Below are 15589 nucleotides of genomic sequence, written 5' to 3'. Positions count from 1 at the left end.
TGTTCATTTTTGCTTTACTGGAGTCAAATCTTTTTTTATTTTTTTATACAAGTATCAATACATTTATTTAAGCACAGAGGGTGAATACTTTGGTCAAGTCTGTTGAATATCAAAAACTCGCAGAAGGGATATTAGGTCTTGCCAACTAACCATACTGGCTGTGTTCGGAATCACTCCCTATCCACTCTTCTTCTTCTTCTTTTCCTTTTGGCTTATCCCGTTAGGCGTCGCCACAGCGTGTCATCTTTTTCCAACTAAGTCTATCTCGTGCGTCTTCCTCTCTTACACCCACAGTCCTCACGTCCTCCCTCAACACATCCATCAACCTTTTCTTTGGTCTTCCTCTCGCTCGTTTGCCTGGCAGCTCCATCCTCAGCATCCTTCTACCAATATATTCACTCTATCACCCCTGAACATGTCCAAACCATCTAAGTCTGCTCTCTCTAACCTTGTCTCCAAAACATCCACTCTAGTGCCCTATATTTTGAGTTTGCGTTTTTGTCATGATCTGTTTGTTGACTTTGCTTGGTATTAAATATAGTCAGGGATTGTCAAGGATAATAGTTTGTTCAACTCTTGGTTAAGTTACAGTAAAAGGGAATTGCATTTTTTTTTTCAAATGCCTGCAATATTTCAATGTCATTATTTATCACATTTTAAAATGTTAGATTTTTTGGGGCCAGATTTTTGCAAGAATCATGTAACTTTATCCAAGTAATTTTCTTTCACGAGCCACATATAACGTGGCGGGCCGGATTTCGCCCCCAGGCCTTGAGTTTGACACCAATGCATTAAGGAAGGAAAGCGTGAACTTTTGCTGGTTAACTCCAGTACAGCATCCACACGTACTTGTAACTGCTATGATAATCTTGAGTTCCCTTCAAGTTGTAGACTGGACTTGTTACTTTCATAATGTTTACTTTTCAATCCCGGCATGACTGTCTTGCTTTAGGGTAAAAAAAAAAAAAAAAAAAAAAAAAAAAAAAAACAATAGTTTAGGCGTTGTCACGTAATCACGCTAACAGCAGTGGTAAAGCTTGGGTTTGGTTGGAGTTACTAGCAATCACCCACTCCTATATAATATTCTTGTTCTGAAAATATTGCGTTGTCCTACACTATTCACTCCACTTTTTAAGTTTTTATTCAGTCGCTTACGCTTCCAATGTCCAAGCATACTTGCTTACATTTTAGCCCCGCCCTTCACGCACACAAGCGTTTCCAGATTGGCTGTAACGTTGACAACGGCGATGTACACACACTTGTATTGATCGCCATTGGTTCGCACGGATGTCAATCTGGCAACAAATAGTTATGTGGAGAATTTGACTTAGGTTCGAGTGAGAACTCACAGATAAAAGTATCGTTTTGTGTCAAATTTCAGCAACCGAGTTGTGAAAACAGTCGCTTCTGTTTTCATGCACACCGATAAAAACGTGCATATAACTGGATGACTTTTTGGTAGGAAGGCAAAGACCAAGCGGGTGGGAAAAGTCAGATTTATGCAGCTAAATGTGCTAAGTCAAATGTAGACCCGTTTTTAATGACACAGAAGCCACAAAAAAAAAAAAAAGCGTACGTGCAGAAGTACGCGGCCAAGAGCGGATCACTTACTGGTCAAATGACGGCTCTCAGGCATCCAGCATCCATTGTTGAGTCGCTAGGGACACTTAGGTCAACTCATGGTCGGTGGGTAAACAAAAGAAAAGACTGCACCATCTGGCCAAGTAGCCTTAGGAGGAGGAGGACTGGACGAGGAGAATGGGGGGGGGGGGGGGTCGTTCAGAATGGGCTGTGAGGAGGGACTGTAGGTGGAAGGAAATTGTGAAATGCTCCAGTAATGTTGTCACTTCACTTGGCCATTATGGATGCACTCTAAACGCCTCTGTCCAAATGTTTTGGTGATTACACCCCCCCCCCCCCCGCCCCAAAATGAGCATTTTAGATCATTTTGAAAAGGAATGCAAAGTGAAAATAAAAAACTTAGATATGGTTGCACAAATGTTACGCTAGGTTCAGAATTAACTATTCACATTCAAACCTGTGTTAAATGGTGGAGTCAGTCGGTCGCAATCTAAAGTGCCTCTGATTAACCCCAAATTAATTTGAACTGTTCTAGGAGACTTTTCCTGACATGTGTTTTGTGTTTTAACAGACGTTTGGTGGTTTTGTGCCAATATAGACCACTATTTCAACCTCTCCATAATTCCCTCCAGCTTGACTAAGGTCCCAATTCCAGCTGGAAAAAAAAAATCTGCATGATTATGCCTCCAAAAGGTTTCACTGCAGGTATGGTGTTGTTTTTGTGATGGACAGTGCCAAATAATACTCTTCCTCCAAGTTCAGCCTTGGATTTATCACAAGCACACATTTTCCCGCAGTGGTTGGGAGATTTTGCTTGACAGCTGATAGAGACTGAAATTTGATTGGCCAAAAAAAAAAAAAACATTTTACACTACTCTTCTGGTAGCACTGAAACCAACAGAAATGTCATGAAATTAAATGAGAAGAATTGGGATCAAATTCATACAATTAGTATGTGTCTGAACTCCACACTTACTTTACTACTGCATAGGCGTTTATGGACATCATCATTATTGCATTATTGCATTGCAACGAGTGGGGATCGTGTGGTGTTGATAAATGCGTTTGTGATGGATTGTTGCAAGCTGCACCATCGTGATCTTGGTTTATCGGCCAATAAAGCACACGGAAGCTGTCTGCTAATCCGCTCCACTTAATGTTTTTTAATCATCAACACCTTAATTAATAAGTGCTATAAAGCACTTACCCAAAACAAGCAGTACAGTGTAGTACAATGATGGTCTTTAAATATATATAATTTGGAAAATGTACATTTCCTATACATCACATATTAGTTTTACATAGCTGTCAGTGCAGCTGGACGAAGCTGATTGTGTGGCAATGTTCTTGGAATGAGAAGGGTGTATTTCTTTTATTTTTTTCTTTTCTTCTCTCTTCCTCGTGTATGACGAGGGTGATTCTTTGCTTGCACTCCAGTGTGAGGCGACAATTCGTGATAACTTGTATCTCTTCCTCTCTTTGCAAAGATTTTTTTTTCTTTTCATAAAAACCGACAAAGATAACCATGCTTCCAAATTTATTCTTTCAGAAAAAGATTTGCCAAAACTCTATACATGTTCTTTGAATGGCATGTTTATTATGGTAGTACTGTATAGTCACCAGCATTCTAAAATAGTTTCTTACGGAGAAGGGTTTCTAATATTTTGATTTACTATGGCTACTTCAGAGTGACCAAATAATGTAATGTTGTGTCCCCTTGGTAGAACAGTAGAAACGGTGTTTGTTTTTTAAATCTCTTTATTTCCTCCTTACCAATGTAAACTTTTCTTTTCTTGCCAAAGGAGAGATTTTTTTTTCTTATGGTGACTAAGGTTGAAGGTGTGATTCGTTCAAGATGCAAAATACAATTGTTTAAAGTATTCAAAGTGGAATAATTGACTTTGAAACCTATAGGCCAAGAGCTTTCATTCCATCTTTGAAGACTAAATTGCCCATAAGTATGATCATTAGTCTTCTTCTTTTCCTTTCGGCTTGTCCCAATTAGGGGTCACCACAGTGTGTCATCTTCTGTAACACCCACTGTCCTCATGTCCTTTCTCACAACATCCATCAACTTTTTCTTTGGTCTTCCTCTGGCTCTTTTGCCTGGCAGCTCCATCCTCAGCACCCTTCTACCAATATACTCACTCTATCGTCTCTGAACATGTCCAAACCAATGAAGTCTGCGCTCCCGAACCTTCTCTCCAAAACATCCAACTTTGGCTGTCCCTCTAATGAGCACATTTCTAATCCTATCCAACCTGGTCACTCTGAACGAGAACCTCAACATCTTCATTTCTGTTACCTCCAGTTCTGCTTCCTGTGGTTTCTTCAGTGCCACCGTCTCTAATCTGTACATCATGGCCGGCCTCACCACTGTTTTGTAAACTTTGCCCTTCGTCCTAGCAGAGACTCTTTTGTCACATAGAACTCCAGACACCTTCCGCCAGGTGTTCCAACCTGCTAGGAACCGTTTCTTCACTTCTTTACCACACTCTCCATTGCTCTGTATTGTTGACCCCAAGTATTTGAAGTCACCCACCTTCGCTATCTCTTCTCCCTGGAGCCTCACTCCTCCTCCTCCGCCCCTCACATTCACGCACATATATTCTGTTTTACTTCAGCTAATCTCAATTCCTCTACTTTCCAGTTCGTGCCTCCATCTTTCTAATTGTTCCTCCGCCTGCTCCCTGCGTTCAGTGTAGATCATAATATCATCTGCGAACATCATAGTCCAAGGGGATTCCAGTCTAACCTCATCTGTTAGCCTATCCATTACTACCGCAAACAGGAAGGGGCTCAGCGCGGATCCCTGATGCAGTCCCACCTCCACCTTAAATTCTTTTGTCACACCTAAGGCATACCTCACCATTGTTCTGGTGCCATCATACATGTCCTGTACTATTCTAACATATTTCTCCGCCACATTTCCTTTCTTGGTACTCTGTCATAGGCTTTCTCTAGATCCACAAAGACACAACGTAGCTCCTTCTGACCTACTCCGTACTTTTCCACTAGCATGCTCAAGGCAAATAATGCATCTGTGGTACTCTTTCTAGGCATGAAACCATACTGTTGCTCGCAGATATTTACTTCTGTCCTGAGTTTAGCCTCCACTAGTCTTTACCATAACCTCATTGTTTGGCTCATCATCTCTATTCCTCTGTAGTTTCCTATGTGCCCTGAGATTGGTTGGCAACCAGTTCAGTGTGTCCTGCCTCCTGCTTAAAGATAGCCGAGATAGGCTCCAGCACACTCAGGGCCCTTGTGAGGATAAGCACCACAGATAATGGATGGATGAATATTTGAGAGGGACACCCAGCAATGTGAAAGCAATCTGAACTTTGGATTCATAATCACACTAGTCTTTGTCTAAACCTTTTGCCATCTCCACAGCAATACAATTCAATGTGGCAATAAATTTGTCACAAAGACATCATTGTAAGATGCTTGGGGGAAGATGTGGTCAATTAATTTCAGCTTTATCATATGAATAAAATGAGGGAAAAATACCAGTGAAATTGCTCAATCTGGAATTGAAAGACATTGATGACTGAAATAAACGAAGCAAATCAAAGATTTGTTTTTCTTCCAAACCAGCTCCCCAAATCACTAAAGATTTCTCGGTAATCCTATTCCCCACTGCAGGAGTTCCCAAGTCACTCAAGCTTTTGCTCCTCTCACACAAACACAGGAGCAACTACAAACAAATTTAAATCCTGTTGGAAATCATTTAAGCAGTACATTATCCTAGATCAAAATATTCTGATCTTTCAAATGAAGATAATGGATCTAGTTTAATCTTTTTCAGGTGAGGGACAAAATCTAAAATTTTAATTCCAATAACTACTGCACGACTGATTCGTTTATTTTTAAAACTGTTAATACAGGAGTTCACATGGTCACACTTGAAGCTGGAACATGACATGATTCAGCATACAATTTTCTGAGCTGTTTATTACTTTTATGTCTATAATTCGCCGACAAGAACAAGAGCAATAATTGTATATTCTGCAATAATAAAACTTTTTGTTTCTTTACAACCTAGATGAGACAATTTAAAGTGCAACACAAAAAAAGAGGTCAACTACGTGCTGCGCTGCAACATTACCTAGCAGTTACCATTACCAGTCAATGGAGCCACGTTGCCATGGTTACAAGGCTGCCTTTGGATTGTGTTGCATCTTAAGCCACACAACAGTGGTGGCAACAGTAGCCATAGAAATTGCCCAAGGGCAATAATGCAAGAAGGTAGTCGTTAAGCACATAATCCTTATCTAAGGCAAGTGTATGTACACAGTATGAAAGCCCAGCACATTGCCAGGCAACGCATTTGAAGATTGAGCTTTGTGTATTCTGTGGGAACATATCCTTCACTTTTTAATGTGTATTTAAAAAAAAAAAAAAAAAAAAAGAAAAATCACAATATACCAGTACTTTTAAACTCTTCTTTGTACAATTCTGTCATGCACAATGGCTTTCATATTTGTTTACTGTTTACAAGGGCAACAACATTAAAAGATTACCACATTACTTCCAGTCTTATTTAAACAATCACATTTGACATCCTGAGTGTTATAAAGAACAAGAGAAGGACACATGGAATCATTTATATGCACAAGAAGGGAGTGTCAAAATCTTTGATACAACAAAATAAATGCGCAGTATCATAAAAATGACAAAGAAAAAAATTTGGTATTTTTGTTAATCTGTTTCTAATGTCCGGACAAAGAAAATGTACTGTAATAGCAAAACCACACTGAATTCTGTCACTTTGTCACATGACTGACAATTAGAAAGCTGAAACTCTTTTTTCCCCCCTACAGTGACAACGATATGGCTAAGGGATCCTCCTCTCATACAATTTAACCTGTAACTGTGTGCTAAAGTAAACTGACCACACATTACATTTATTTTTTTTTAAAGAAAATACGCAGAGACTGCCATGTTGACCTCTCAAGAAAATGGGAATAAAACATACTGAAAAATAGACAATGGTATTTAAAATATAGTAAATACTTAGTCCTTCCCATAATTTTCCCATATTAAAAAATACCACTGAATTGTTGGGGTGGAGGGCATCTCATTTCATTACGCTTTTATCAAGGTGCTTGTTAGGTGGAGGATTGTAGGCAAAACCAGTTGGGTGACATTATAGACTGTGTGCCTCATTCTTACACTTCATATATTCTGTCATTTAATATATGAATTATATTGTATACCTTACATTTCATCAAGAATTGATTTGGGCCTACAGTAGATTGTGTCCTTCCATCACAGACTAAGTGCTCAGACAGACCACATTTTTCCCACGAGTCCAATTGTCACCACTTTTTGTTTGCCTCAGAGCCAAACTGAGTCAAAGTGTCGTATCCTGGTGGATTGATTGCAGGCATCCCAGCAACTGGTAGTACGGACTTCCAGGTGACGCAACTGTCTCAAAGACCGACTGGAACGCCCTGCGGTCCAGTTCCTCGTCAATTTGGTGCCGGTAGAAGTCCATGGCCACCAAACAGAACAGGTTGATATCTACCACATCGCTGGAACCCATCCTGCTGATGACGTGAGGAAGTCTGGTTAAGAAGAGAGTTAAAGACAAACAGGTTTTGTTTTTGCGACGTAAACTGTCATCTTGATCCACAGATGACGGTAATGGCCACACCCACACTCATTAGTGCTCAACATACAGTAAATGAATACACTAGTGTCCCAGCCCAGTGGAAAAGCCACAACTAATTTACACCATGGTTTCTAATTGTCTTCCCCCTCCCCCCTTAAATGGAACTCTTCAACTAACACCACACTGCCAAAGGTATTCACTCATCTGCCTTGACTCACATTAAGTGACAACCCATTCCTGATCCATAGAGTTCAAAATGATGTCATTCCACCCCTCAAAGCTATAATAACCTCAAGTCTTCTGGGAAGGGTAACAAAAAGGTTTTTGAACTGCATTTGTGAGGTCACACACTGAGGTTGGACAAGATGGCCTGCCTCTCAGTCTTCACTCTGATTCATCCCAAAGGTGCTCGATCGGGTTGAGGTCAGAATTCTTGTGCAAGCCATTCATCCACATCAACTTCATCCATACCAGACTGTCATCCATTTTTATGGACTTTGCTTTGTGCACTTTTGCACAGGGATGTTGGAAGAGGAACGGGCCAGCTATCAACTGTTCCCACAAAGCTGGGGGTTATTATTTAATTGATCATGCTGAAGCCTTCAGTGTTCCTTTCACTAGAACCAAGGAGCCAAAACCAGCTCCTGAAGAAAAAAAAAACCCTCCCCCATAATAATAGGATTACTGTGAAATCTTGAGTGATTTAGGGAGCTGGTTAGAAAAAAAGTAATTGCCTCCCTTGTTAAATCACAGTCATTGTGACTCACCACAAATCTGGGAAAGGTGAGTTCAATTTCACAAGCCACACCCAAACCTAATTACCACCATACCCGTTGAATCAAGAAAACACAATACCGTTCAAAATAATAATCCAATATGACTAACCAGATCAATCCACGTTTTTAGTATATTTTTATTGATACATGTCTGTCATGTACTATGATGACTCATCCAGGACGTCACAAAAGGACCTTGAACAAGATCTAAAGATCTGCAGGCTTCACTGGCCTCAGTCAAGGTCAGTATTCATGACTTCACTGTAAGAAAAACAATAGCTAAAAATGGCATTCATGTGAGTTTTATCAGACAAATGATGTAGTGTGACGTGATAAAGAATTCATAAACTATGGACAGAGATCACCACCACATTGAATATACCATATTGATAGAAATGTGTTTTCATATTTTTAACAATAAAATGCTGTGGGGTCTATTAATCGTGGTTTTTCACAAGGTTTCTGTCCCAGAAATACAGAAATGCTTACCCCCTCCACCCCCCTCGAATGGCATGTGCTCCTCTCTAACCTGAGAATACCCACGCACAGACAAACACACACACAATTGGCTGTTATAATTTTTAAAAAGCAATATTTGTGTGGACATTGCAAAGTATTTGACTGCAATTAAGGATACAAGGCTGAGATCCACTGCGAGGTGGAAGCCGAGACAAAGAAGCAGGAAAGGCTCCACATAGCCATGGCCACAGGTGTCCTCTGTGTGAAGTTTGACAAGGAGAGCAGCACCCAGTCTCGCACCATCGATGACTGGCCTGTAGCATGGAGTGTCTGGAAAACCTGGAAACGGATAGCCAGTAATGACTTGAGCAGGATTTGTAAACAGATTAGACATTCTTATTCTGTTTTGGCACAAATTCAATTCAAAGATTGATGGGGAGAAATCTTTGGTGTTCCTTAGAACAACCTTGTAAACGACTGTGGCCATGAATTGCGGGTAGGGCTGCTGGTTGGAGAGGAACTCTCCGATGACCTTGTTCATGACATCTTGGGGTGGAAAGAAATCATCTAGGAACTGTGGAAGAATCCTCGATACGACTCGAGCCTCACTGGGCAAACCTTTTCGGATCCTGCAAACAGGAGAATTCCAAAAAAGAGATGAGGGATCACATCCAATTTCATTCATTCATTCAACCTTTGCGCTCAACAAATAAATGGTTTGGTTAGCAGCGGCACCCATGAAAAACAAAACCTAGGAGATCAAATGTCTATTGGTGTCAAACTTCAATCTTGGGGACGAGATCCCGCCAGCCACATTATTTCATCTAGCCCATTAGAGCAAATTGTGAGTCTATGCCATGTTTCTTGGCAAAAGCCTGACCAAAACTGCAAATAGTCTTCACTTTTAAATATCATTGGGATTTTGCAGGTATTTTGTTTCCAAGCCTCTTCAAAAAATTTGAACACGTGAAACAACTATTAAAAATATCCATGTATTATTTTTCTATGTATATGAAATACTTTGATTCAACAATTATATGGTTTCGCAGAAAAAAACAGTTCTCAGAGGGAAACCATAACTACAATATGGCCTGGGATAAAAATGAGCTTCATACCATGTTTAGGTGAAATGTTAACTTTTGTGAGATTCATCTGTAAATGCGCTTGTGTGTCAGAATGTGTCTACCTGTCAAAGAGCACAGAGACTCTCTCCATGGCAACAATGATCGACTCGCTGTCTGGGGCCTGAGGGTCCGGGTGTGCAGGGCGATTAGCGGGGCTGGCTTTCTCCTTGCCTGAGGAGAAACCAACATGACCCGCCGTGACCCCCACCGCCTCCGTTACAGCAGAGCCAGAGTCAACCTGACCTCTAACCCCTGTGACTTCTGAACCGGACGCAAGCACCGCTGGGAGGATGACAGGGAGGATGGCACCGGTTAAACCAGTATGTGAAAGGTTAGAGTAGGGACATGGTTTGTTAAATGTAAATTTAGTTGAAAGACAAAATGGTGAAATTCTGGGAGGTGACTTTAATTCATTTTGTATTCTAAGGCTGTAATGAATACTGCTTCAATAATTCAGAAATACAGTATACAATTCTACATATCCTAAGAACATTGCATTCTACATTAGCCTCCTGTGGGCCTAATACACTTGGCTTATTTTAGAGGACGGACAGTGTAGGTCATTAAAATGTTATCTAGCATCCACTCGATAACTAACTGTAACAACACCTGAAACGAGGTGCTCCTTGGCCAGAGAACAAATCTAAGTATTGATGGTTAGTAAGTGACGAGTAGGGGTTAGAGGTAGGCTACAAAAAAGGAACCCTTTTGGACACATACTGCATGCAGGAAGCCAACAGGGTTTTCATGTTATTATACAGTATATGGCTAAAGGCACCGTGGTTCTCAAGCAAGAATGACTAAAGGAAGGTAAACAGGTGGAAATGAGAACTGCTTAAGTCATACAAAAATTTGTATCTCTAAGATTTCAAGTAGCTTGAAATCCAAAACTCAGAGCACAAGAAAACCTGCATGCAATAAGTCTATAGCTATTTAAATTTAGGTATGCAAACTTTATAGAGCAACTCTTTATCCAGACTAGACTATAATGCAGGGGTCACCAACCTTTTTGAGACTGAGGGCTACTTCGTGAGAATCGATCGTATGAAGGACTACATGACCTGTTTGACGCAAACTTCAGAATCAGAGTTAATTAGACAAATTATTTTTTAAATTTTATATATTATAGGACATTATTTTAAAAATGTTATCACTGTGAGCAAATCAGATTCAAATTTAAAACACATAATTTGTGATGTGTGCTTCTTTTAGAAAATGGCTCGCGCCGCCTTAAATGGTCCTCGTGAGCAACCATGTGCCAGCAGGCACCGCGTTGGTGACCCCTGCTGTAATGGGAACATGGTGGAAGACTGGTTAGCATATATAGCTGAAAGTTTTGGGGACTCAGGTTCAAATCCGGCCTTAGTTAAGTGGAGTTTGCATGCTCTCCCTGTAGTGGGATGGGGTTTCTTCAGGTACTCCAGTTTCTTCCCACATGCCAAAAAACATGCACGGTAGGTTGATTGAAGATTAAATTGCTCATAGGAGTGACCGCGAGTGCGAATGATTGTTTTATGTGCCCTGTGATTGCCTGGTAACCAGTTCAAGGTGTACTGTGGCTCTTGCCTTGAGTTAATTAGGATAGGCTCCAGCAGATCCGTAAACCTAATGGGGATAAGTCCTCGAGAAAATGGATGGACAGCAGTTGCTACGTTGACAACCTCCCCCCCCAATCATCAAAAATGGAGCTTACCTCCAAGTCAACTACAGGTTGAATAATGTGGGGGAGGCAAAAAAAAAAAAAAACCTCAAAGAGAGTGGAGTCAAGCCCCGAAAAACATTTCAATTAATGAATGCAACATTCTGATGAACTCAATGGGTCACAGGCTTAAATGATTATGCCACCACATCATAAATGTTACATTAAGTTCATTTAATAATGTCTGTTACAATATTTTGACTCACTTGAAAAGCGGGTGGCTGCAAAGGAAATGTGCTCTGTCCTGATTTGTTGAACACATCTAGATGCAAATACCATGAAATAAAATCTGGAATTCTGAACCTTTGTCTCATATTGCTTTTTTGATCTGAAACCCAAATGTAGTCTATGTCCATTGTCCAGGCCACATATCCTCACAAGGGTTGCAGGACTGCTGGAGCCTATCCCAGCTAAAATTCAATACTAAATTGTTCTCAAGTCCTTTGGCATTTTAAGTCTTCAAACATTTGGGGAAAAAAACATGAAAAAGACATGATGTCTTTAAAATAGAAGTGTAGTGAATTTGGTGTCTTTTGGAAAAGCGAGTAGCCAGTACGAAGCATCCAGTTTGCGTTGTACATTTAGTTGGATTTACATGACAAGCTTCATGTGACAATTCATATATTTTTGCTCGAGTGTTCAGATGTGTTACATAGCAGTGCAAAAAGGAGGATAAGAGCTTGAAACAGGACACACATCGAAACAAGGTCATTACCAAATACATGTTGATTTTTATCTTTTTATTTTGATTTTTATTCATTATGTATCATATCTGCCAATGCAAATGCATCTTAGATCAAATCTATCCCATCAATGCGTGCACATCAGTGAAACACGTCTATTGCTGGTGACATACTCTCTACCCCTGTGTTTGATCAATCACAAAAGTGTTGTACATCTAAATTAAAAATCATCATATTCAAATTATCTAAATGTGGTTGAATAGATTTGAAATTAGTATTAATCATTAATCAAAGTATTCGCAGTTGATGGCAGTCAGTGTATCGCATGCCAGGGATAATTTCATTTAAACTCATGACGGAGAAAATAAGTCCAGGACAACTAAAGAGTTCCTATGTTGTTGCTGCCCAGTGTTGAGCCTTGGTTGAGTAGTTAACATGCAATTTGGGTGTTTGTTAATGAGTGTTTGGTTTTCAGCGGGTACAGTAATACTCGATGCATAACTTGAACATTTAATATGGCTTTAGAAAAAGACATGGATACTAAACCAGACGTGGACACATGGATCTGCAATTAAAATACAGTCTTAGAGCAATGCTTACCAGTGTACATGCAGGTGAGCATGAGCCCCAAGGCGGCCATGGCTCTGTGAGGCGACGGCATGTTCACTCTATCGACACTCAGCTTAACCAGCGCTTCCCCTTCCACACGAGACAGCTGTTCAGAGAGCAAGAGACGCTCCAGACCCCGGAGGACACAGTGATAGATTACAGAAGGTGTGGAGTCCTCGCTGGCAGACACCATCACACTGCACACCTATACATAATATATATATATATATATATATATATTTTTTTTTACATGCAGGAAAGAAGGGTTGGAATATCATTGAAATAAAGTAACGACTGAGATTTTGATGATCGACAATTTCTATTCTGATCTGTTGAAAATTCTGTTTTTATTGAGCAAAATATGAGTAAGTAAGTTATCAGAATGCAGCCATATGCAACAAGGTTAGGGACCACACCACAGGTCCAACCAAGTAGTAAAGTGGTTAAAGTTAATGGCGGAATCTATTCAAACAGGAAAACTTCACAAGAATTTAAGCCATATAACAAGTTCTTTGATTTACCTGTATAACTGCAGCCATGAACTCAGATCCCACATCAAGAGGGTAGTTCTCCATCATGTAGAAGGCAACTGCACACATCACTAGGACATGCTGCTGGTTATGCAAGTGCACACAGCTGTAAAATGTAGAGGAAGAGTAATTATGAAAAAATGGCTGCACTATCTTCTTGCTCAAACATATTTACACAGATGCCACTAAATGATTCATTAAATAAAGACTGCAACACTAACTGAGCAATGGGTCTTAGGTTGGACAGGAGGTACTCAGAGATAATAGGGATCAACTGCTTTGCTGTATCATCTAGAAGGTCACATTCCAGGACATACAGGACCCCATGAAGAGCACCCATCCGGCTGGGCAGGTGTGTGCTACGCAAGGTTGTATCTAACAGGCGACAAACCGGTTCTGCAATCACTTTGTCCTGTAAGAACAAACATTTTTTTAAAGGTTTTCCTACACAATATTTGTAGATAATGAGAATGATAAAACAATTAGCAACATGACAAGATTTCACCAAAAAAATGTAAATCTGTCAAAATGCAAATTCTGGGAGGAATAGTCACTTTAATCAGAGTACAATGCAGCAAGAATTCTGAAAATCACATGAAGGGTTCTGGAGAAATTGAGGGGGAGGGTTAATGGGGAGCACTTTTGCATTTATATTGGCTATAAAAAAATGTGCTTGAAAAATGCCTTGAAATTAAAGTAAAACAGTTTAACTTTATTATTTCTCAATATATGAATACAACATTTCAGACACTAATGTAATTGGCCATGCTGAATTTGATTTTTAACTTATTTCTTTTGAAGATGTCCATCAATTCATTTCCAAGTTGCTTATCCTAACAAGGGTCACGGGAGTGCTGGAGCCTTTCCCAGCTAACTTCGGGTGATCAGCGGACTACACCCTGACCTGGCCGTCAGTGCTCATTAATAAAAGAACCTAATTAGCATTGACTGACAAAGTGTCAAGATTTCCATTTTTTAAGGGATGTCTGTTTTGTCATTAAACGAAAGTGAAGCTAAGATGTTCAAATCAGGGCTGGGCATTTTTAAGAAACTCACGATTCAATTTAAATTCTCTAGGTTGTAATTCAATAGTGATTCTTTATGGTTGCATTTCAACTCAATATTGATGTAAATGTTCTGATATAGATTCAGTAAGAAGGAAAGTAAAATTAGACAAACCGTCTTTTTCAAATATTTTTGATGCCATGGAATCACATCACGTTTTTGAAGCAATAAAACATCTGGCAATAAAAAAAAAATTGTAAAATAACTCATTTGCATCTATGGAGGACAAAAGTAAAAAAAATGTTGCAGTTGTATATACAAGGAAAAGGTAAAGTGTGCGTCAATTTAAATAATGTACATTTCAATCTTTGCATTTTGTCTACAACTCAGTGAGCTCCTTCCAATTAACTGACAAGTTTCAGTAGAAAATATCCACTAGTAAGCTCAAATGACTCCTGATATCTGTGTCAAGACTTGCCCTGAAGGAACTCAAACTAAGCGGCGTGAATTGAACATTATCCCACAAATAAACAGCATGGGTGGTTGAATCAGTCATTTACTTTAGTCATCAATTATTTTACTTCAACTAATTTATTCAGATGGAGGACTTTTAAGTTGTATGAAATTCTCATTCAATTTTTAGAAAAATACACAAAGATGGTGGCCACTTGTCACGTTGCAATTACAATAAACCAGTGTGCTAACCATGCCCAACACAGCAGCTGCCTTGCAGATGGCAGGCACTAAGTACTGATTAAGAATCTCATCTTCTGGTGGGTGAAGCTTCTGCAGCTCCATAAGGGTGGAGAACATCATGTCAAATTGGTTCCTTTCTGTGAATAGGTCCGACACTGCCAGCAGCTGCCATAATCAATGACACAAGAGTATATGGCAGCAGTTCAGTAAAACAAGTTATTGGATAAATGGGATTCTAACAATGTCAGTGTGTGCACTGGGGCTCACCGAACGGACCACTTCACTGACAAGTATGGTTGGAGTCTTCCGGTTACTTGGAGAGCTTGGAATAAGCCACTGGCTGTAGAGCTCCAGAAGAAACTGCGAGCATGAGTGAATGTCCACCCCTGCACGATGTTTTCTGAAAACAAATACAGTGGTAGGCTCAGTTTTAAAGTGTAAAAAGACAAAAGTGGTAAAGTCCATATTCAGCCAAAATTATAATACCGAGAGTTAATTGGTGATAAAGGTGGGGAGGTGTGCGATGGCATATCTGGTTCATCGTCTTCATCTTCACCCCATTCTTCTTCCCTCAATGGAGTGATGTTATTTCCCAACCACACTGAATGGATGGACACCTGTAGAGAAGTGACAAAAAATGTGCAATCATAGCTCATAAATTAAGTACATGTTATTAAAAAGGCCTGTACCTGTCCCAGTTTATAATCCATATTTCCCATCTCACGCTCCGTGTTGATCTGAAGCAGCAACTTTTCATGACTGATCAACATCCCTGCTGAAAGAATTTCGCACAATCATTTCCAAACA

General features: G+C 39.9%; 2 protein-coding genes across 19 annotated transcripts in view; both read right to left on the bottom strand.

Annotated features, from left to right (window-relative positions):
* Window positions 1-2277, bottom strand: part of rgs12b (regulator of G protein signaling 12b) — a 66794-nt gene extending 64517 nt beyond the window's left edge. For 2 of the 7 annotated variants that reach the window (XM_061830042.1, XM_061830046.1), the window contains exon 1: window positions 1612-2270. The gene's annotated coding sequence lies outside the window, so the exon portion shown is untranslated. Of the gene's footprint in view, window positions 1-1611 lie in introns of all 7 variants that reach the window. The other 5 variants (XM_061830043.1, XM_061830045.1, XM_061830041.1 and 2 more) reach the window with 5 other exon arrangements.
* A 3151-nt stretch (window positions 2278-5428) lies between these two features.
* The window catches only part of htt (huntingtin), a 62312-nt gene continuing 52151 nt past the window's right edge, over window positions 5429-15589 (bottom strand). For 6 of the 12 annotated variants that reach the window (XM_061829479.1, XM_061829487.1, XM_061829482.1 and 3 more), the window contains 11 exons: window positions 15472-15557; window positions 15269-15399; window positions 15050-15182; window positions 14792-14947; window positions 13303-13493; window positions 13073-13187; window positions 12543-12756; window positions 9623-9842; window positions 8903-9065; window positions 8615-8775; window positions 5429-7154 (listed from right to left, as the gene is read on the bottom strand). In XM_061829479.1, the coding sequence (XP_061685463.1) occupies window positions 6941-7154; window positions 8615-8775; window positions 8903-9065; window positions 9623-9842; window positions 12543-12756; window positions 13073-13187; window positions 13303-13493; window positions 14792-14947; window positions 15050-15182; window positions 15269-15399; window positions 15472-15557 (1784 nt within the window). In that variant the 3' untranslated portion in view covers window positions 5429-6940. The remainder of the gene's footprint in view (window positions 7155-8614; window positions 8776-8902; window positions 9066-9622; window positions 9843-12542; window positions 12757-13072; window positions 13188-13302; window positions 13494-14791; window positions 14948-15049; window positions 15183-15268; window positions 15400-15471; window positions 15558-15589) is intronic. The other 6 variants (XM_061829481.1, XM_061829483.1, XM_061829486.1 and 3 more) reach the window with 3 other exon arrangements.

Source organism: Syngnathoides biaculeatus, chromosome 9 (genome assembly GCF_019802595.1).
Source record: "Syngnathoides biaculeatus isolate LvHL_M chromosome 9, ASM1980259v1, whole genome shotgun sequence".
In the NCBI taxonomy this organism is placed as follows: Eukaryota; Metazoa; Chordata; class Actinopteri; order Syngnathiformes; family Syngnathidae; genus Syngnathoides; species Syngnathoides biaculeatus.
The sequence above is the reverse complement of the archived record's forward strand: the minus strand, read 5'-3'. Positions and strand labels throughout refer to the sequence as shown.